This window comes from Delphinapterus leucas, chromosome 18 (genome assembly GCF_059928025.1).
Source record: "Delphinapterus leucas isolate spDelLeu-1000000601 "Yukka" chromosome 18, BTC_Dleu_Yukka2, whole genome shotgun sequence".
Taxonomy (NCBI): domain Eukaryota; kingdom Metazoa; phylum Chordata; class Mammalia; order Artiodactyla; family Monodontidae; genus Delphinapterus; species Delphinapterus leucas.
Window position 1 is genome coordinate 69786865 of NC_143146.1, and position 21600 is coordinate 69808464.

Consider the following 21600-nt stretch of genomic DNA (forward strand, 5'->3'; position numbering starts at 1 on the left):
GCTAAACAAAAGTCTTGGAGATCATTTTTGTCTCCAGGACTGTGGGGGGGGGGGCATCACAATGGTGGACTCTGATTGGCCCAGAATGCAACCCATCCTATAATTAACCAGGCCAAGCCTTTGCTCCTCGGAATTAACACTCATTAGTTTCTCTGTTAGACATTAGGTCCAAAATGAAATTCTGCTTGATAAATTACAGCCTTGAGCAGTGGGGGTATTTTCAGGCAACTATTCTATAATGGCTTTTGTTCACAATACTCTGTAATGCCCTGTGAATAATCTGTGCCAACCTAAGATTATTTGCACTTCTCATTGATTTTCCCTTGGCCTCTTGGGCTCAGTGGACAGGAATGAGCTGAGCTACACGAATTCATGAACTGATGCTTGTCTCCACCACAGTGCTGAGATCACGCTAAGAATCAAGATGGTCTCTTGATGAATCCGATACCAGTTTTCAGTAAGAATGAGAGTAACTTCTTCATTCAATGCCATTGCTGATTGAACTAAATGCATTATTCCATTCTCCCTTCCCACTCCTAATCTAGATAATACACATACCTACATTTTTTCATATTTAGATGTTATAGTGAGGGTAACAGTGGTTGCTGTTACTGTTGTGGTGGTGATGGCTGCTTTGTTCGAGAAATGGCCTGGATGGCTTGCCTGTTGTTTCCCAGAAAGAAGGGCGATAGGACCACTTGTCTAAAGCTAATGGTGCTCATCTTTGGCAGATGCCCCAATATTAACTGACTTGTGAATAACATCCCAATAGAGCAATCCATTGAATCTGGTTTGTTAAGCGTTAGATTTGGGGTTTTTTTTTTTTCATTTTAGAGTTTTTATCAAAAGCACACCTTAATCAAAGGTAGAGGGTCTGTGGGTATCTTACTGAGGAAACTTTTTGGGGAGGTGGGCTCAAGTGAACACTTGGAAATGCCCACTCTGATCACTGTCTTTTGCAGCCCTGAGAGTACTGCAGCCACGCCCTTTGGCACAGGACGTCGTGGCTTCAGTTGTACTTTTACTGGTTGATTAGTGCAGACCCAAGATTGTATTTTGTGGAGGGTAGCCGGTTATTCGGACACATGTTTTTCCAAGCTTCTCAGTTTTCCTAAGGGTGTGTAAGACTCATCTCCCCTCTTGGCCGGTTCCCTTAGAGTGTTCGGCTCTGCCTTTTACCAAGCATAGAAAATATTCTGTTCCAAACATTCTAATGGATAGCCAGCTAGCTGATGCTTATCAGCAAAAGCTCTATTCAGAGAAAACAGTGTTTGTTCAGGAATGCTTAAAGTAAATGCAGGCCATCTGTGCCATTCATTCAATAATAGTAACCTTTCTTGCGTGCCCAGCATGTTTCAGGGATCATATTAAGTATCCTGCAAGCATTGCCTCATTTAATCCCATATCCACCCTGGGCAGGGTTAGCCCCTAGGAGGCAATGGTGGAGCCAACACTTGCTTGAAGATCTATCTGCAGAGTCCAAGTTTTTAACAAGTGCACTTTGCTACCACCTGTTAGAATTGCTTGTCCCAGTGGACTTTGGGGTGATGCCATCTCTAGCATTGAGGGACACTCTGAGAAGTGGCCCGAAACAACTCATTGATGAATTCACTCTCAGGATTGTGTTGATGAATTTGATCATTATATCATGTGGTGTCTTTTCTGTAAGAATGAAAGAATTTTTTTCTCTGGCCCCAGCACCTGAAAAGATTGTTGTTTTTAGATAACTGGTCTGTATTTATATTAGGTACACCAGACTCATTCAGCTGGATATGTTTTCCTCTCTACACTGGCTGCTAGAATTATTGAAGCCAAATGCATGTTCTGCCTGTAGTAAATATATATAATTTGGGGGCATGAATTTTGTGTGTGAACCTCATTCCTACTTCCTGCTAACCTTTTCTATCTTTATTTTCCTTTTGCTCTAGTCCTCTCATCTATTATCTTTAATTGCATCTTACTGTACTTTTTAGATCACTGTAAGTCACCTTGAATTCTTTCTCGAACAAGATTGGGTATAAATGCATTGTAATACCACCACTCTACTCACCGCATAGTCTTTATGTAGAATGGAAACCAGTCCCGCCCCCTGCAGATTCTGAATAATGAGTATCACCGGCATCACTACTGTTACTGGGCCCAGTGTCCTGTTTGAAGACAAAGTCATATGAACAGAGAGGACAGTGGCACCAAAACCCCCTCAATCTCTACTCACTGGCTTATTCCCAGCCTCCATTTCAGGCCTATAACTATTTTTTTTTTTAAATCTGGAAGAACGCCACACTGAAAAACAGTATGCTGGCAAAGCTTTATAAGAAAAAAGACTCATTTCAGAGGCATAAATACTGATTCTAAATGTAACCGCAATGAACAAGGCAACCCTTCTCTTGTATCCGTCAAAAGAAAAAATCCTCAAGATGTCAAAGGGACTTGCGTGGAATCCAGTTCCTCCCCTTATGGGGTACACAACGCCAGCAGGGCCCCCACCTTGTATGTCCCTCTCCTTCATCAGCACACAGTGTGGGCAGCACACAGAGCCCCCCTCTGGTCCCTGTGAAGAAGGAAGGTGGTCATAGGAAGGGACAAGGGGAAACTAGAGAAACATAATAAGAATCGAAGAAAACCAGGCTCAGGAGGAAGACTGTTCTAGAGATTTAAGAGCAAACTCGAGCAAATAAAAGCCAATGAGTCAGAAAAGAAAGAGGAGGGACAAGGGTCACAAGGAAGGAGTGGACACACACGAGATGAGGGTCCTTCCTTCACCAACGGCACCTCCTCTGAAGGGAAGACTCAGGTCTACACAGGCTCTTGAGATCTCAGCCCCCCGGCCGTGCAAGACCAGAGGGTCTCAGAATACTCTTCCTCTGAACCCCCCTTAACTGGCTTCTCTGCTGCCTGCCTGCCTCTACATGGTCCCCTCAAACTACCATGCAAGACTGTCCCAAGGCTCAGCTCCTCATCCCGGGGAGGGAGGCTTCCTGCAGTAAGCTCAGCTTCTCTCCCTCATGCTACACATTTTTCTCAAACATTCATCACAAACAGCTGAAGACAGCCCTACAGGGTCCTGAAACAAGACCACCGTTCCACCTCCTGCACCCCCAAGTGCAGAACAGCTTCCACATGAGGAAACACAGTGTATCCATTTTTGCCCTGGCAGCTGGCTGGAGATGAAATAGGGAGTTTAGCCTTCGGTTCTGAACCATTTGTATTCAGACACAGCAGTTTGTGAGACGAGCGGGCTTTGTTGGCTGAGCTTTATTGCTGCCCTACATCAACTGCACAGAAGGATAGGTTATACCCAGCCCCTGATGAATATGAAGTCACAGCAGAGAGTGGCTAAACCCGCAGTGCTCCAGATAAGAACCCACCACATACTGTTCTTAGGAACCTCTCTCTCTCTCTCTCAATAAAAGCAACTTTTCTTCATTAGCGGAGCACATCCCTAAAGAAGAGGAAATGCAAGTCCTGACAAACATCATTAAGTGCTGCAAGGATTAGCATAAACAGGACGCCAAGTAGGAGATTTAATATTATTTAGATGAAATTTGAGTTCTAATGCAGCACTCATGCCCAGGCTCTCCTTCTAATGGAGCAGTAAGTTTTAAAAGCCCAATTATGCTGGGAAGACACTTTATACTCAGTACAAGTGTCCTCGACCTGCCGCCTGTTCATCACCCTCCCTGCTGCCTACCTCCGGTAAGATGAGTGATGTTCCAGCGCCTATCTGTTTAAATTATACTTTGAGTCCTTGCTTTCTCATAGCTGAGTTTTTGGGTGGAAGACTAAAGAGAGGAAAGTAAAACTAGATCAGAGCAACACTCATTGTTCATCCTTTTATCTTTAAAATGAGAGATTATGTGCAAGAGAAAAGCTTAAAAACTGGATTTCGCATTGCTGACCTCTATTCTTACCTTTTAAGAGAGTCTTAGAGCCGTGCTTTCGAGGTACATGAGAGCAGGCCCTGCTGTGTAATTTGTGGAGCCTTGTGCAAAATGAAAGTGCATATAAATTATGAAGAATTTCAAAACGGTGACCGCAGAACGTTAAACCAAGTGTGGGTCCCCGTGTGTCTACCCAGGTCACCCGCCCACCAGTGACAGACACGGAAGCAAATGAAAGACATTTCACACATCTTGGGTCCTCCTCATAATGAAGCTGAAGGGTCCGGAGTTGCCTCCCATTGGCTATGATGACAAGGGTGCCCTTAGAAGAAACCCATTTTAAAGTGGTTTCTTTGGTCCTCCACTTAAAAAAATTAGCCAAAAATGCATATTTTATCACTGCTCTGAAAGCTTTTTGCAGAAGAAGAAATGATGGTTGCCAACTCCATGGACCAACACCCCTGGTTGCTCTATGATGATGGGTAGGAGAAGCTTTTCTCTCTGGTTCCAGGACCTCTACATCACTAGAGGAAGCTTCTATTTACCACGCCCAGGGAGTTTTTCACTCCAGGGACCAGAAGCCCTGCCCCCAAATGGCTTAAACTATAGAAAATTCCCACGGTCACATGACAAGAAGGCAGGAAGCAGGACAGTTCCAGGATTAGTTCTTACATTAGCTCAGTGACATCTTTGAAGACAGGCGCCCTTACCATCTTTCCCTTCCGCCATCCTCCACTCCAACATCTGGAGTCTGATTTCAGACCACCTTTACTTTATTAGGCTTAGGAAAAAAACTTTCCTTTGGTGCTTCCAACAAAAATCCCCAGAACCCACAGATATTTCCCACGTCCCTTGGATGATAAGGGTGGGACGGGAAGGTTATTGTCAGAAATTGAGGCAGAACAAATAAATACCTGACAACCCTCTGGACATCCTGTGAGATCTAAGTCAGAACAAGCAGCTCGGAGCCCGCAGCTGGAGAGCTCCAGACATGTCTAAAATAATTAAAATCACAATATTTGCTGAAACTAGAAAGAAACTTGGAAACAAAACAATACAAAGAAAACATCACTGGGATGTGTGTGTACCTGCACGTCACTGTGCACCCAAAATCAAAGCCAGCAAGACACAGAGGACAAAAGAGGAATCTCGTTCTGCGATGTCCTCACAAACACTTGTCTGCTTTATTCTTTTTATAGAATCCGATCAATATTTCTCTACCATTAAAACATAATAATAACAGGAATTCTCAAATGGAATAATACCAACGCACAGGAGGATAACTGTGAGTCACACTGAGGAATTCACCTCTGGGGCACTTGGCTTCTGAGAACTCCCGCGCAGCACAGCCCTGAGGCAAGGTCCCGGGCCTCCTTCCAGAATCCGAAGAGTTGAGATGTAAACACATCAAGGCTGGATCTCACTTCGATAATCACTCATTTGACATCTTGAACTTTTCTTTTGACAGGACGTGCTTTCTTCTCATGCCCTTTGATGAAACTTGGAGTAGTTGCCAGAGGAAGAGAAATGCTCTTTAGATTCTTCTTGGCAATGTTTTGCATTTTCTAGACATTCCAAACTTTAAGAATAAAAAAGAAAGCAATTAATATTTTAAGTGACACTATGCCTTAATATCCTGTTCTGTGAAATTAGGGTGGTAAGCCTTGGAACGCCAAGAAGTATTACTAAGAATTCTGTCTTTATTGCCACAAAAAGTAGCGGTGTATAATTGCCCCTGCGATCCATTCAGCTGACGTATACAAAAACCTGAGTATTCTCTAATTGCTTGGAATTCTTCCCTTGCTGTTACGCAGTTTAAAAGAATTGGCGCTGCTCTCTGTTTATAGCAGCAACCAAGAGAGCTCTCTTCAGACCCCTGAGCTTGGGTCGAGGCCGGCCTGGCACACAGAGCAGCCAGTGAGACAACCTGGCGTGTCTCTCCAGGAATAAGGAGGGAGAGCAGCGCTGACTCGAGGCCGCTGCCCACCTCTCTGACCACTGGGAATGTGGAAGTGGGCCAACCAGTGAGCCCTTGGGGAGTGAAAAGAGTGGAGACTGAGGGTTGAAGAACCAGTTTTGAGAAACTCAGTGCCCTATAGGCATTTAAAAATAGTAGACATACGAATTCACCATAAGCCTGGGCTCCCAGAGAAGCTCAGTTCTTTTGGGGTGACGGCAGGTCCACTTGGGGAGAGCCTACAGCATAACTTGGAAACCACTGCAGGAACCTCCATCCTCATCGGGCTCTGCTCCCCCGGCTCATTCCTGTTAGGGGCGTTATCCCCACGGTGCCTTATTGCTCCGTTCATTTATCAAGCAGAGGAGTCGTCTAAGCCCTAAGGATGAAAAAGGCATAATACAGTGTCTTGAAGACTGAAGAAAAGCCACTTAGGAATCATTCTCACTACAGCCATAGCTTCTACACATACTAACTAACCAGGTAGAGTAGTAAGTGCATCATATGAGAAGCGTATGTTACAAGGATTCTGAAGAAGAAAAGCATATAAGACCCATCAATCAAAATATGTGCTTAACGATATTTTGTTTCATGAGCATATTCCCTATAAACCTCTCCCTCAAAGGGGCATTGGATATGGTTACCTATCTGGGATCCACCAAACCTTCCATTGACAGAAGTTTCTCAAAACCCCCACTAAAGTATACACACCAGAAGGTAGGGAATTTTGTCTGACCTGCTCACTAATGACTCTTAGTAGATATAAGTATGCCTGATATATAGGGGGTGTTTAATCATTACTTGTTAAATAAATGAATAAAAAAATAACGTCTACCATGTTGTAAGACTTGACAAGTCACAAAGCACAATCACGTATATTTTCTCAGGAGCCCTGTAAGGTGGGCTATTATTCTTATTTTCATTTCATGGGAGAGGAAGTCAGTGTTCAGCTACTGCCCGAAGTAGCTAAGTTAGTAATTTACAATATACTAGTTTGGATGCAATTCCAAGTCATCGAGTCCTGGTCCTGTTGCCTTCTCATCTCCGTCAGCGTGCTTGCAGTAGGAAGAAAACGTCTGGGGTAAAGGCGGCCTCACTAACACGTCACTGTGGCTTGTTTCAGGTGGGTCTTTTTCGAAAATCAGGCGTGAAGTCTCGAATCCATGCCTTACGTCAAATGAACGAGAGCTTTCCTGAGAACGTCAGCTACGAGGACCAATCCGCTTACGACGTGGCGGATATGGTGAAGCAGTTCTTCCGGGACCTTCCTGAGCCTCTTTTCACCAACAAGCTCAGCGAGACCTTCCTCCACATCTATCAGTGTAAGTGGGAACAAGGTAGATCAGTGTTCTCAAATGCATTCATCCACCTAAAAAACAAAATTCTATAGATTGAATTTTATTTGTACAAGTAATGCATGAAGAAGTATATAAAAGTTACAATTCTACCTTCCTCTCCGGAAGTAAACTTTGTTCACACTTCAATATGGAAATCTCCAGGCTATATTTTATGCATTTGAAAATATGTTTTTGACATCAAAATCTTCCTGCTCCATAGGGTTTTATGTAGGATATAAAAACTTTCAATGTACTTTTAATAAATTTAAAATGAAAAGGTAACAATAGAATTTATTTTATATATAGGTGTTTTTAAAAAGAAAGCATTTCCTTGGGATATATGAAATCCAAATGTGTTAAAATGACTAGAAATAAAAGGAAATGTGTTTTAATGCAATGTATTTTAATTGTTGAAAAGTAAGCAAGCCAAATCAAGGCTTAAGCTTAATTCAACTAATTTATATTTTCACTTAGAACTTTTTAAGTGATGTGAAGTTGATAATTCTCAGCAAAACCCCTATAATTAATCATTGAAAAAAGCAAGTATTGATTTAACAACATATCCTGCTAAAGATAGTTGCAAAGTAGGGGATGGTATTAGAAATGAACACGTGGCTCTTTTCTAGCTGCACTGTTATGGTTATACAGTTGTCCCTCAGTAACCTTGTGGGATTCCTTCCGGGACCCACCGAGGATGCTAAAGTCCCATAGTCGGTTTTCCATATCCTCAGTTGGGCATCCAAGGATTCAGACAACCACGATCATAAACATAGTACAGGATTCACAGTTCATTGAGTCTGCAAATTCAGGACCCAAGTATAGGGAGAGCTGACTGTGTATTTATTGAAAAAAAAAAAAAATGTGCCTGTTAAGTGAACCCATACAGGTCAAACCGTGTTGTTCAACAGTTAACTGTAAGTATTTAATGGTCCAAGCCTCAATTCTTTAGGGAAAAAACACTTGGCCTGTGGACTTTTGAGTTTTTAGCAACATATACATGAAGTGGACCTTGACATGGAATTGATCCAACTCGAAAAAAGATTCTTGCTGTTGAGAATTCTGTACTAAATGTGTTTCAGGAGTTTATAATATTGCAAATTCGAAAAGGATTATAACAAGTACCACTTGTAAAAACAGGATAAAGTGGTGACCCACTAAATAAATATTATTTTGTCAGAGTGAATAGGTTAAGTTAAACTAGTGATACATGTTGCTGGAGGCTAAATACAGGGAATTCATGATGTTTCTGCTGTAAGAGGTTGAGCTGCATTTTTCAGTTAAACCTCCCTTACGGTTTGGATGTAGCATATATCTTTACATTTAATCAGTTCTCAGGTTATGGTTGACACTAGTCTAAGGTTAAAGTCAGATTATTTCCAAGAGATAAATGCTTTTAGCCCTTTGTGAGACTCACAAGCAAAATAAAACAGGTCAAAGCAGGGCTTATTTTAGCTGAGCAAACATTTACTGAGTTCTGCTTATGTTCAGGGCACCATGCTGAGCACTGCAGAGCACATGGATGGGTAAGACTTAACTGCTCTTAAGCATCTTACAGTTGAGGGAGACAAGACATGTACATAAATAACTGCAAAACAGCAAGACTGGAGAAATCCCATGATAAGGTTACAAAGAGCACCCAAGGGGGTTGAGATGAAGAACAAGGACTTGGTAGAGAAGTGACAACTGAAGGTTGAGACACGTGAGGAACACATGCTGAGTGAAGTAAATAGCTCATGTGTCAGGAGATTACAGGATTTCTGTCTGGCTGGCAAGGAAGGGTAACTGTCCAGTGCAGCATCAAATGACTCCAAAAATTAGACTGGGGCTGTACCCAGGAAGGGCACTGAATATTAGAGCAAAGAGTTCATATTTGATTCATTAATCACTGCGGGGACCCCTTGGGTGGTGTTGAGGGAGCTACCAGTTACGGTGCTCTCAGCTGTAAACACAGAACCCAAAATCCAACAAACTGGTTTAAATAATAAAGACATTATATAATCGCACACAACAAGAAATCTGGACTTTAATAATTCCAGAGTTGGTTAATCCAGTGACACCATGGCTGAGGTCAGCGTCTCTTGTCATCCCCTTAAGGTCACAATATGACGGCCACCACTCATCTTTATCATGTCTTCCCAAAATCACATCCAAAGGCAAGAGGCAGGCAGAAGGGTTCTCCTTGGGCATATGTCTCTTTTTTTTTTTGGCGGTATGCGGGCCTCTCACTGTTGTGGTCTCTCCCGTTGTGGAGCACAGGCTCCGGACGCGCAGGCTCAGCGGCCATGGCTCACGGGCGCAGCCGCTCCGCGGCATGCGGGATCCTCCCGGACCGGGGCACGAAGCCGTGTCCCCTGCATCAGCAGGCGGACTCCCAGCCACTGCGCCACCAGGGAAGCCCCATATGTCTCTTTTTATCAGGGAGATAAATTTACAGAAATGCCTACCTAGCATTTATCTTGGTCCCATAGACCAGAAATTTTACACTTTTCTCCCCTAAATCAATCACTGGGAAGAGGAATGGCATTACCATTTTTGGTCTAGGCCAACATGGTTACCCCGTGATTTTGAGGGAGGGGCCCAACTTCCCTGAGCACATTACAGCCCAGACCTGAACAGAATGTGGGTTTTCTTACAGAGAAAGAAGGAGAGAGTAGGTATTTCATAGGCAGCCAGGCTTGTGCCACAGGGTGCATGTCCATTGGAACTGCTTATTTGACCCATGAATCTGGAAGTGGTGAACGAGAGGTACTGGACAGGACGAGAATGGAGGGTTAGGGAGCCATCACATTAATTGAGGCTCTGGGTTACCTGTGGGGACCTCCAGCAGCAAGACTAGAAATAAAGATGTTCTAGGGATAGACTCTGGAGTCAAAGTTTCCAAAGGGCTGTGGAGAAGAGAGGGACAGTTCCTCCTCTGTTCTCCAGAGCAGGTCCAACTGTAGCTCTGTTACTTCTTGGACTTTCATCAGATGATTAATTAGAGTGTTGGATGGATAATGAACACATGTGAAGCCCACGGTCTACAGGAGAGAGAAGGAGGCATGGATCAAAGACGACCCTATAGTTTTAAAGAGCATTCAGAAAGGAAAAGGGGGAGGGGAGCTGATCTGGGGCAGGGAGGAGCCTGGACGTGCAGTCTGAAGTGCTGCTGGCCATCTGTGTGGACGCCAGTTATCAGCACCTAGAAATCCAGATCTAGAACAGTCTTCTGAGAGCCAGGAAAGAGGCAGGAACCACAGGAGTGCCTGTGCCACAAAAGAAGTCAAAGAGAATAGGATCCGATACGAATGCTGAATTTAGGGATTGGTAGTTGACCTTTGCAGGCACCTTTAGTAGAAAATAATGACAGAAGATAGTTTCTGAGGGAGAGTAGAAGGAAGCTGGGACAACCTGTAGCCACGACAGATGACTCTTCAAAAATTTTGGCACAGAAGAGAAGGTTGGCAACCTAAAGCTAAACAATGCATGCACTGGACATCTTACCTAAAGCAGCTTATTTAAAGGCAGTTCAAGGGCTCCAGCTGAATTTATAACACTTCAGTGACAAGCCTGAGGTCATTAGGAGTATCTGCTTCTGCTTCAGCACAAGCAAGAAAAAGGAAAAAGGTTTCTGTATAATGTGAACAGAATGGCTCTCCTCTATCAAACCCAGGTCTGTCTTGTGCCAGTTCACAGTGGACGTGGTGGGGGTGGGGGTGGGTTCCAGAATGTCCAACCCATGGTCAGGCTCTTCCAGAGACTCACATTTGCCGGGTGACTGGGGCCCGCAGTGTGCCCCGCCCTGGGAGGGCCGATGATGGAGAGGGGCAGGACCTGGGCAGAAGGCACACCACAGCCGCGCCCCCCCCCCCCGGAGCAGCAGGCTCCACATTTTTTTTATCAGGCACCCCTGCCAGTAGGAGCTATCTGAGCATGTATACTTACGTATTTTCAATAATATAAATATATTGTGATATACTATAATATACTGTGCCTATCACAAGACACATCCCATCAGTACTTTCAAAGCATGAGAGAAAACAAACACCACTGGAAATCCCAACAGTTTCTTCCCACCCCCCTTTGGAGCACAGACACCTGCTGCAGAGACCCGCTCTAGAACCTGGTATTGTAGGAAAGACAACCGTGTTAGCCCACGTGAGCTCCTGACGGTGTCTTTCAGAGTGAGAGGAATAAGGGTGGCGAGTCAGGCCTCACAGATCATTAACAAACACAGCCAGGGGGCAGCAGAATACGGCACGGAGCACCCATTTTTCTATACCTTTTCCTTTTAGTTACCTCATACTGTTCAGGCCGATTCCCTTTCAAGCCTGCTGACCAGTGCCCATCACCCCTGTCACCGCCCAGACGGGGAATGGGCCCGAGAAGGGGGGGCCTGGTTCCTCTCCCCCAAGCCCTGGGCGTCCTGGGGGATGCTTCATGAGCTGGAGGTGGAGTGGGAGGGAGGGTGGGCAAGAGGTTTGAAACAGGTAGGTGAGGAGGCGGATTGCTCCAAGAGTATGAAAAGCCAGCGCACGGTGTTCCTTTGCATGTCCAGCCTCATTGTGAAGACTATGGGTTCTGGAGTGAGACTGGGGGGTTCCGACGGCAGCTCATCAAGCTTCTCACCACCTGGGGCAGCTCCACGCCCTTAGCTGTTGTCATGTCACTGCTGATGCTGACAGTGACCCCGAGTGTGTTCTTAGGGAGGTAGCGCTCGCTCCCCGTCCCGCTGGCTCCTTCCGCGGCTGTTCCTCTAACTCCCGCCACCGCTTTTTCTGCAGACGTCCCCAAAGAGCAGCAGCTGCAGGCAGTGCAGGCGGCCGTCCTGCTGCTGGCCGATGAGAGCAGGGAGGTGTTGCAGACGCTGCTGTGCTTCCTCAACGACGTGGTCCATGCGGTGGAGGAGAATCAGATGACGCCCATGAACCTGGCTGTGTGTCTGGCCCCCTCCCTCTTCCATCTGAATTTACTGAAGAAGGAAAGCTCCCCCAGGTGGGTTTTCCTCAGCAAGAACGCTAATCCCAAGCCAGGTATTCCCCACGGCTACTTAAAAAAACTCCTGCTGTATTGCAAGTTGGGGATTTGTCAGCACTTCATTCATAATCAGAAAATGTTTGGAGGAACATAATTCATGTGGCTCAGCATCAGGGAATTGTCAAAGTAGCACAGTGTCCTCTGTGATCCCGAAAGCCTGGAGTTTTGTTTTGTTTTGCGTGTGTTAGTGGGAAGGAGGGAAAAAGGACACAAAGTAGTATTTTACAATCTTCAATTTTAAAAGGCTAGATTTAAGGCCCAAGCACGGGCAGCTTGCAGTGAAGTAGTTTCAAACTTGGGAAAAATAGATTAATTTCTCCCCCAACAGTTATTCCTGCCCGTGTATTATTCCAAGGTTTTCCATTATGAACTGTCAAACTCTTAGCCTGACTCAGGATATCTAAGATGTGTAGTCACTGTTTCTATTTGGAAATGGGAAAGTATGGGATCTGGGTGACATCTAGGCATGAAGACATGACAAAGGAATGAGCTGTGTACTGTGAAAAGCTCTTGGGTTTGGGATCCGCTGAAGACTCTCCCCCTCAATTACAGAGTCATCCAGAAGAAATATGCCTCCGGGAAGCCAGATCAAAAGGACCTCAGTGAGAATCTGGCCGCAGCTCAGGGGCTGGCCCACATGATCATGGAATGCGACAGACTTTTTGAGGTAAGTGAAAGGCTCCAACTGCCTTCCTTATAGCTCTTGGAACTCGATAAGACGCTTGGAATGGTTGCTGCATTTATGGCTTATTTCTGTTTTCTCCTGATTTTATGACAATGGTACACTCAATAGGTCTGGTCTTTGCCTCCTAGAAATGTGAGGAGTGAGCTTATATATTGAATAGTTGAGGCTTTGACAGTTAAAGACACTTGGGTTTACCATGATGATGGATTTTATGAACAGTTGCATCAACTTCAGGTGCCAGGTCCCAGGCCAGCCAGCCAAGTACGGTATATTTGATGTAACCTCGGGACTTGATTAGATTCAGTGTGTGCGTGTGCGTGTGTGTGTGTGTGTGTGTGTGTGTGTGTGTGTGTGTGATACTGAACAATCGCTGTGAACTCAGGATCAGTAACAGCTTATGAATACAGCCACAGATACGCTAAAGGATTACGTGAACTAGACTTCCGGCATACTTGTTGGGGCAAAGTTGTCATTTGCAAAAGGGAAAAGTGTGCCACAAAGGTAAAGCCACCTCTAAGTCATGCTTGACGTTCCCCTTAAGTCTGTGCACTTTAAGTTTCCTGAGCCCAAGTTTTGCCAAATTGAATAAAAATGTATAATAAGTAAAATCAAAGGAAAACGGAAAGAATGAATGGGAAGTCATGGCGGTGTTTTAAATAATAAATATAGCCTCAAACAGATTTGGGTTTCCTGACTTGAGGAAGCCCGCCCCCGCCCCCTTCACTGATCTTAGACAAATATCTCTTGCCCCACGGCACTCAGCCCATTGCCTGTACCGTGGTCTTTGGCGATGCTACTTTGTTTTCTCTGTCAGTCTCAGCATTTCTGTAGCTCAGTGCGTCACTCTTCTGTGCATCCATCGGTTCAGGTCCCGCTTGAGATGGTGGCCCAGTCTCATAACTCATATATGGAGGCTGAGATCCATCCCCCAACTCTGGAAGACCTGGGGGCCCAGCTGGAGGAGAGCGGGGCCACTTTCCACACGTACCTGGAGCATCTCATCCAGGGCCTCCAGAAGGAAGCCAAGGAAAAGTTCAAAGGATGGGTCACGTGTTCCAACACAGACAACACAGAACTTGCTTTCAAAAAGGTAATCTCTCAGGTCTTGGAAAAAATTACCCCCAAAGAGCCAAGTCTTACAACCAGGGATTTGTTTTGCCTTTTTTTTTGGCGATATGCGGGCCTCTCACTGTTGTGGCGTTTCCCATTGCGGAGCACAGGCTCCGGACGCACAGGCCCAGCAGCCATGGCCCAAGGGCCCAGCCGCTCTGGGGCATGCGGGATCCTCCCAGATTGGGGCACGAACCCACGTCCCCTGCATCTGCAGGCGGACTCTCAATCACTGCGCCACCCAGGAAGCCCTGTTTTGCTTTTAAAATGGCTACTCTGTTCCCAGGGCTTCACCACACACGAATCAGTCAACCACCCACTCTAGAGTCTGTTTGCACATAATCAGACTGCAGACTGTGGAGCCAGACTGCTGGAGCCCAGGCCTGGCTCTGTCCCGTAGCTGTGTGATGTTGGGCGAGTCACTCGCCTCTCTGTGCTTCCGTTTTCTTATTTGCATAATGGACATAATAGTAGGACCACTGTCAGAGGAGGGCTGTTTTAAAATCAGAACAACGCCTGGGACACAGGGAGCACTGTGTGTTGGTGGTTATCATTTTTATTATCAGTATTCTTCTTTTCAGCTTAAGGATAAACATTTAAAAATTCTAAACCTGAGGTATTCAGAGTCACTCTTTCAAGTTACATACTCAGTGATGTTTTTTGAACACCCAGTGAAGGATGGTAGGTTGTGTTGGAACCAGCAACCTCTTCAGCATGTGCTGGTATCTTTCCCAAGGTGGGAGACAGGCATCCGCTGAAGCTGTGGAAGGCTTCTGTGGAGGTGGAAGCACCCCCCTCGGTGGTTTTGAATCGCGTGCTGAGGGAGCGCCACCTGTGGGATGAGGATTTCGTGCAGTGGAAGGTGGTGGAAACCCTGGACAAGCAAACAGAAATCTATCAGTATGTGCAGAACAGCATGGCGCCTCACCCTTCCAGAGACTTCCTGGTTCTCAGGTAAGCCTGCCTCCGGGATTTAAGATGCTCTGCTCCAAAAGCCAGGTAAGAGCTGCAGATTTAGGCATTTCAGAGGTCTCCCACCTAAGTTCAGCCTCCACTGTTAACACTCAGCCGGCCCTCATTTCTCTCAGTGAAATCTGACTTTGCTGTGTTTATGCCCGACTTCCTGCTTCTTTCACCCAGTTCACAGCTCTGCTGGGTTCTCTTATGGCCCCTTTCATTATGGAGCATACAGTTTATTAAGCCATAAATATTGTTCATTTCCTCAGACCAGAGTCCCCCAAAATAACTGCTGTTTGTCCAGTTGTACTTTCTGCTAAATTATGCAGATTGAACCTGGCTAGCTTTTCTCCTGATTTTGCCTTTCTCCCCCTGGGAAAGCAACTCTTCAGTGGTGTGACTCTCAATCTGGAGTGTGTGAAACTTCAAAATTCCTCTGTATAACTTCAGCTGCTCATAACTCATTACCAGGCATGGAAACCTTGACAGAGCCCTGAAGGTCCAACCGTGCTGAGACACTTGGATGTCCAGAAAGGTTTCAGGGCCTGACAGGGCTTGCAAGGCTGGTGTCTACTGTCGAAACATTACCTCTAATAGATTTTTGGGTTGAGTTCTGGACCCCTGCTCTCTGGGTTTGGAGGGGGATGCTCAACCAACAATAGGAAGTTGCACAGTAGAGCTGTGTACATGGGCTGGTGAGTCAGTACTGAATCAGAAAGAAGAGGGACTGAGGATTCTAACAAACCCACATAAAATATAATTAAATCAATACATCCTTTTTTTTTATTGATAACTGATGGTGAATACTGTCTCTTCTCATATATTAGCAGTATAAAAAGAATCACTAGTGAAATTCCCAAATGTGTAATTTAAATAGTTTATTAAACTAGTCTTGATGGCAAACTAAAGGTTACTTTTCACATGGGCTATTTATGCCTTTGGAATTGGTCCTTAGGACCTTGAATTTTAAGGGTCATTTTTTCCCTAAGTATATGTGTTTATCTTAGCAACCTTGGGACCCTGGTGGAGAATGTGGGCCGTTGTAAGGGTGGCTTATTACTGCAGTTATTGGGACTCACCTCGTGGAAGTTAAACTTTACGCCTTCACTCTTGCAAGCAGAAAATCAAATCGTTCTAGGATGGCAGCCACAGGGGGGATGGAGCCATGCCATAGCCTGCCTCTTCGCTCCCTTACAGGAGGCTGAGGGCCGGAGTCCGTGCATGGAACCGTCCTCCTTCCACTCATCCTGCAGTGCCACCCACCTGCTACGTCTCATGTATCATTCCATCACTGCCTCGTGCCAGGCACTGTTGGAGGCTCCGGACATAATGCAGGGAGCACAACAGACCGCAGCCCTGCTCTCTTGGGATTTATATTTTATTAGGGAGATAGAGTCAATAAATAATAAGCAAGGGGGATAGGAATAGAGTCAATAAATAATAAGCAGGGGGATAGGATTACTTATCTTAGGGGGATAGGAAGGGGTGGAATTTCAAATATAGTGGTCAGAGCAGAGTCTCACTGTGTTGATAGTTGATCCAAGACTTGAAGAAGAAGGTGGGTGGACCACAAGGCTGAGGGAGAAGAACTCAGCACCCAAGAAGATTAATAATGAACCTGATGTGTTTCCTGCAGCAGGAATTCCTTGTGATTATGATACAAGAGGTAGAAAGTGACTGGTATGGAAGAGGAGTCCAGGGCTGAGGCACTTCCTGTTTTCAGAGCGTCTCCCTGTCTAGGCTAGCACGCATGAGGCTGGTCTCCTCTTGGGATTACCATGTTCATGTCTTACTTTATCCCTTTCTCTAGCTCCTCAGGAGCTTCCAGTGATACTCACTGAAGCTTCTTCCATTTTATCCCCACAAATCTGTACAACTTTCAGTCTTTGTTATTAATCACAGCCTTATGCATGAAAAGAGAATGGTCACACCCATGGAGAAGTTGCTAAGCATTTGTGTAGGGCTTGCTTATTCCCTAATTCTAGGTAATAGTTCCTCTTTCTGGTGAGGTAGGCCAGGACGAAGTTAGAGATGAGATAACTAAGCAAGGGGATAGGATTTGTAACATAAATAACTAAGATTATAATAATGAAACCTACATCCTATGGTAGAAATGGTTGCTACAGAGATGCTCTCATGATTCCTGACTTCCATCTACAACCTTTTCCCAAGTGGTACACCCCCCCATGTTTGAATAGCTCCAGTAACAGTGAACTCACTACCCCTCATATAGCCCATTCCATTTTTGAAGAGTACACATTGTGAGACGGCTCTTGTCTGCATGAATTAAAACATACCTTCATATCTCTGCTTTCTGGAGGCAAATCAACTGTATTTATTTCTTCTCCCGCTCAAGAGCCACTCAGGGACTTGAAGGCAATTAGTAGTCTGCCATGTACCTAGTTTTCTTCAAGCTAAGCATCCTTTCAGACTTGAGTTGAGCACCGCCTCCTCCAGGAAGCCATCCCCTGTACGTGATCTCAGAGCGCTCTTTGCACAGCCATATCACTGCACTTGCCGTGGTGCTTTAGGGTTCTCTTGGTCTGTTTCTCCTCCTGGGCTGTAGACCTTTATGTCTTCAGTGGCTTCTCAGAGCTTGGCACACCCAGTAGATGTTTGCTGAAAGACTTGAATGGGCGAGTCCTAATTCCCAAACGGTGAGACCAGCCCTTCAGTATTGTGCAGGAGCCTCTGCAGCCTCAGTTTGGGATTCCGAAAGCAGCTCTGAAAGCTGCAAGACCGTTTCTGACCTCTGGGTCAGAGGGCTGAGACCCTTGCTTTCAACTGCACGGCATAAAGTTCACATGCACTTATGGAAACCATTAGCTTAGTCCAAGTAACTGGGCTTGGAATTTGAGCAAGAAAATATAAGTGTGAGCCTCAGCGCTGTGCTCCGGGTTTTCTTTCTCCCTCAGCCCTAATTCCGACGTGCGGGTTTGTTTTGCTGCAGGACCTGGAAGACTGATTTGCCCAAAGGAATGTGCACCCTGGTGTCCCTCTCCGTGGACCACGAGGAAGCCCAGCTCATGGGTGGTGTGCGGGCTGTGGTGATGGACTCTCAGTACTTAATGGAGCCGTGTGGGTCAGGCAAGTCGAGGCTGACCCACATCTGCAGGGTGGACCTGAGGTGAGCAGGCTCCTGGGGGCGGCAGGCACAGGCTTGCCACACATCCGCTGGGGCCGTTTCTCATCTGGTCCCTTATTTCACTGTCCTTTATTCCTCTTGCCATTAACATGCTTTCTAGAAGATTATGTGTGCCTTCCCCTCGCTTTTCCTCTTTCTGCCCTTGCTAAAATTCTGACTTTCAGGAGAAAGTCCTCTGCTCATCTTTATTTTCCGTTTTGTCCCACTTATACTTCTGTGCTTTGGGCATGGGGCAAACACCAGAACTAGAGCCCGGGATGTAGTAGGTGCTCAGTAAATACGAGTCCTCTTGTGTTTCTTTTCAGCCTGTCCCTTTTGCGGCTCCCTCCAGTTGCCCTCCTTTGAGAGGGAACTAACTTAAATCCAACCCCTTCAAGGCATTCATGAAGCTGAGTTCTTGGTCTGGGTGGATATAAGCTGGGTTTTCTCAGTAAATTCTAGAATTAAGTCTGAATCACCCTGAGGAGACGCTATCATTTTAAAGCACCTGGTGAATACTGTAAAGATAGATAGACCAAATACTTGGCCAAAAAGGCATTTTCAAGGCCCCTGTTGACATAACGAGGTGTTCAGAACCTCGGCGCAGCAGCCCCGAGTGTAATGCAGGTGGACTGACATTCAGGGCACAAGCACAGCCCTATCGACCATGACAAATTGTTGTGATTTGGAAAAAGAATTTCCCACTTCCTTTCTGATTTTTGTCCCCGCAGAGGTCATTCCCCAGAATGGTACAATAAAGGCTTTGGACATCTGTGTGCAGCGGAAGTTGCCAGGATTAGAAACTCTTTTCAGCCCCTCATTGCTGAAGGTCCAGAAACTAAAATCTGAGTTTTCCCCAGTGTGACATCAAACTCAGGGAAGAGGAAGTGAAAGCAAACACTTGTGGGAGAGAGTGTGCGCGTGAGAAAGCAAGGGAGAGAGAGAAAGCGATTGACAATGCTTAAAAATGGAAGCACTGAGAAATCGGAATGTTGAAGATGCAAGAATTTCTGAGAACTTTCCTAGCCTTCCTGGAGACGGCTACATCCCTACTAATATAATATTTTTAAAAATCAGAACATTTATCTATGTTACTTAAAATTAAATGGATTATTCATTGTGCATTGCCTAATTTGCTATTTAAAGGCTTCTAAGAAGCGTATTCTTAACTGTAAATAAATGTATGTATAGCATATGTACATATGTGTGTATATCTCTATCTGCTGTATATATGTAAAATATCAATTTTATATATAATTGCATATTTTGAAAAGGAACAAGTCTGACTCGGTGAGTCCCTTCCTCACCTGGTTCTTTCCAAGTTGTTCTGGGCGCTGTATCCCCGCCATCCTGTAAGCTGAGCAGGATCTGCTGCTGACGCCAAAGTGTGAAAATACGTAGTCTGCCCTGATGTCGTACCAAAGATTAGCCAACCAAAGGAAAACACATTAAATGGTTCTTACATGTTGTCAGCTTGTTTGTGTTATTCAGACACGGAGAGTGGGCTGTTGGATAAAGCAAGGAAAACAATATTTAGTCCTCTTTAAAGCAAAGAAGTGGGTGAGGAGTCGTTCCCGCATTTAAGGCTAGATTACCGCTTGCCATGGGGCCAGCAGATACAGCTTTCAGTGGCATGTTAGACGCCTATGGACCACTGGAGTCAGCCCAGTGACTGAAAGAGAGCCTGTATTTCCCTGCTGATTAGAGCTGAGTGTAATAGCTTTTGCAGAGTCACAGCCAAAGGGAGCCTCTGTGTTCTGTTGAGTTTTCGTTACTTACATTTCATAATGTTCTTAAACGTCATTCTAGTTGACCAGTGGCCTATTTGTCCACAGTTAATTGGCATTTTCTTACCAATGTATTGCACTGAATTTAACTCTGGACACCAGATTAAGGGAGATGATGGTCATTCAAGAGTCCTGGACCATTTCAGCTTCAGGGAATTCTACTATTGCTACATATGATGCTCTTAAGATAGAATTCATTAAAGTTTTGCAATCTGAAAGACAGGGTTTTTAAACTAATGTTAAGACCAAAACTGTCTTCTTCAATTAGTTTTAGAAAATATAAACAGGTCTGTTAAATTCCATGTTTCTTCATTAGTCAGTCAAGCTACCTATGCATTTGACCCAACCTTATTTATTATTGTATAGACTAAGCAAATGGACTATCCTTAACCAATTGCTAATGGATTTAAGTTGGTTTTTTATTGTAATTCAACAATGCTAGAGAGGAAGATAATTTATTGTGTTTGGTTTCAGGGAGAGATTGGTATCATAACTTAGCAATTCATGCTGGAGAAAAAAAAATTAAGAGTGTTTTCCTTTCTTTTTATATTGTATGCATTTATATAATGTTTTCTTTTATCAGCAATGTGCAATTCTTTTATTGAGAGAAATAAAAATGCTATATATGAGTTTTGTATGGTACCAGTAAAATCATACTGTTTAAATTGTGATCTAGGGATTTTTTGTTTCCTTGCCTACTGAAAAAGGTGGCAGCAAACCCATAATTTTCCATTTGGGCAACGCCCTGTGAGCAAAACAAATTCACTTCTTCCATACATCTTAATTGTAACCACATAAGCCAGATTACTTTAATATGCATAGACAAGATCATTAGTGAATTTTAATTTACCTTAATGCTGATCCTACTCCAGAGATGGGATCATATGTTTTCAGGAAATATGACAGGCACACAAGGATGAATGGTGTCGTGTCACCTAGAGCAGGCCTTTTCCAGCCTTAGCAGCACACGGATTACCCGCAGATATTGTTACAATAAGCCTCTGATTCAGGCAGTCTGAGGTGGACCTGAGCTTCTGCATTTTGAACCAGCTTCGGGGATGCCCAGCCTGCCAGCCCGAAGACCACACCTTGAGAAGCTGGGACCTAGAGGATACTTAGAATAAAAGCACACATGGTTTTATTTCTGACTCCCCTTCTCTTTAAATTACCTGACTTCTTAATTTTTATGCACATACTAATCACATCACTGCTGCCTAACAACACAGTGCCTCTTAAAAAAAAAAAAAAAAAAAGGAGAAAGATGCAGCAAGCTTGTCAAATACTACAGTATTTTATTCATTGTTATCTTGCCAATAGAAATAAAATATGATATTGCCTTTAAATATTATATTTATACTATTTATACTGCATGTATATCTTTACCTCAACTGTTGGTATCAATCATCAATTGTAAAATACTTGCCAAGGCAAAGAAATTTATATACGTTAAATATACCCTTTTTTTTTCTATAAAATACATGTTGATTTTCATGCTTCATCCTGTAAGTAGAAAACCTGCTTCCTGAGGAAGAGTTCTCTCTAAAAAGCTTGCCATGAGTTTGACGCCTCAGTACTACAGTCAAATCTCCCTCAAATATGAAGATTCATATAAAAGTCTAGATTGTTATCTACAGAACTTCACTAACAGTCTGGGTGCCTTAACCTATGTCTAAGGCATTATGGTGATGGGTAGGGATTTCTTTTACATTTCATTGTTCTTAAATCTAGAAGTTTTAAGAACACTTT

The 21600-nt window shown here is 44.5% G+C and overlaps 1 protein-coding gene across 6 annotated transcripts in view; it reads left to right on the forward strand.

Moving 5' to 3' along the window:
* Positions 1 to 20483, forward strand: part of STARD13 (StAR related lipid transfer domain containing 13) — a 295675-nt gene extending 275192 nt beyond the window's left edge. For all 6 annotated transcript variants that reach the window (XM_089899677.1, XM_022574635.3, XM_022574638.2 and 3 more), the window contains 7 exons: positions 6962 to 7160; positions 11939 to 12149; positions 12744 to 12858; positions 13745 to 13966; positions 14723 to 14940; positions 17894 to 18070; positions 18799 to 20483. In XM_089899677.1, the coding sequence (XP_089755803.1) occupies positions 6962 to 7160; positions 11939 to 12149; positions 12744 to 12858; positions 13745 to 13966; positions 14723 to 14940; positions 17894 to 18070; positions 18799 to 18916 (1260 nt within the window). In that variant the 3' untranslated portion in view covers positions 18917 to 20483. The remainder of the gene's footprint in view (positions 1 to 6961; positions 7161 to 11938; positions 12150 to 12743; positions 12859 to 13744; positions 13967 to 14722; positions 14941 to 17893; positions 18071 to 18798) is intronic.
* Positions 20484 to 21600: the final 1117 nt, after the last annotated feature.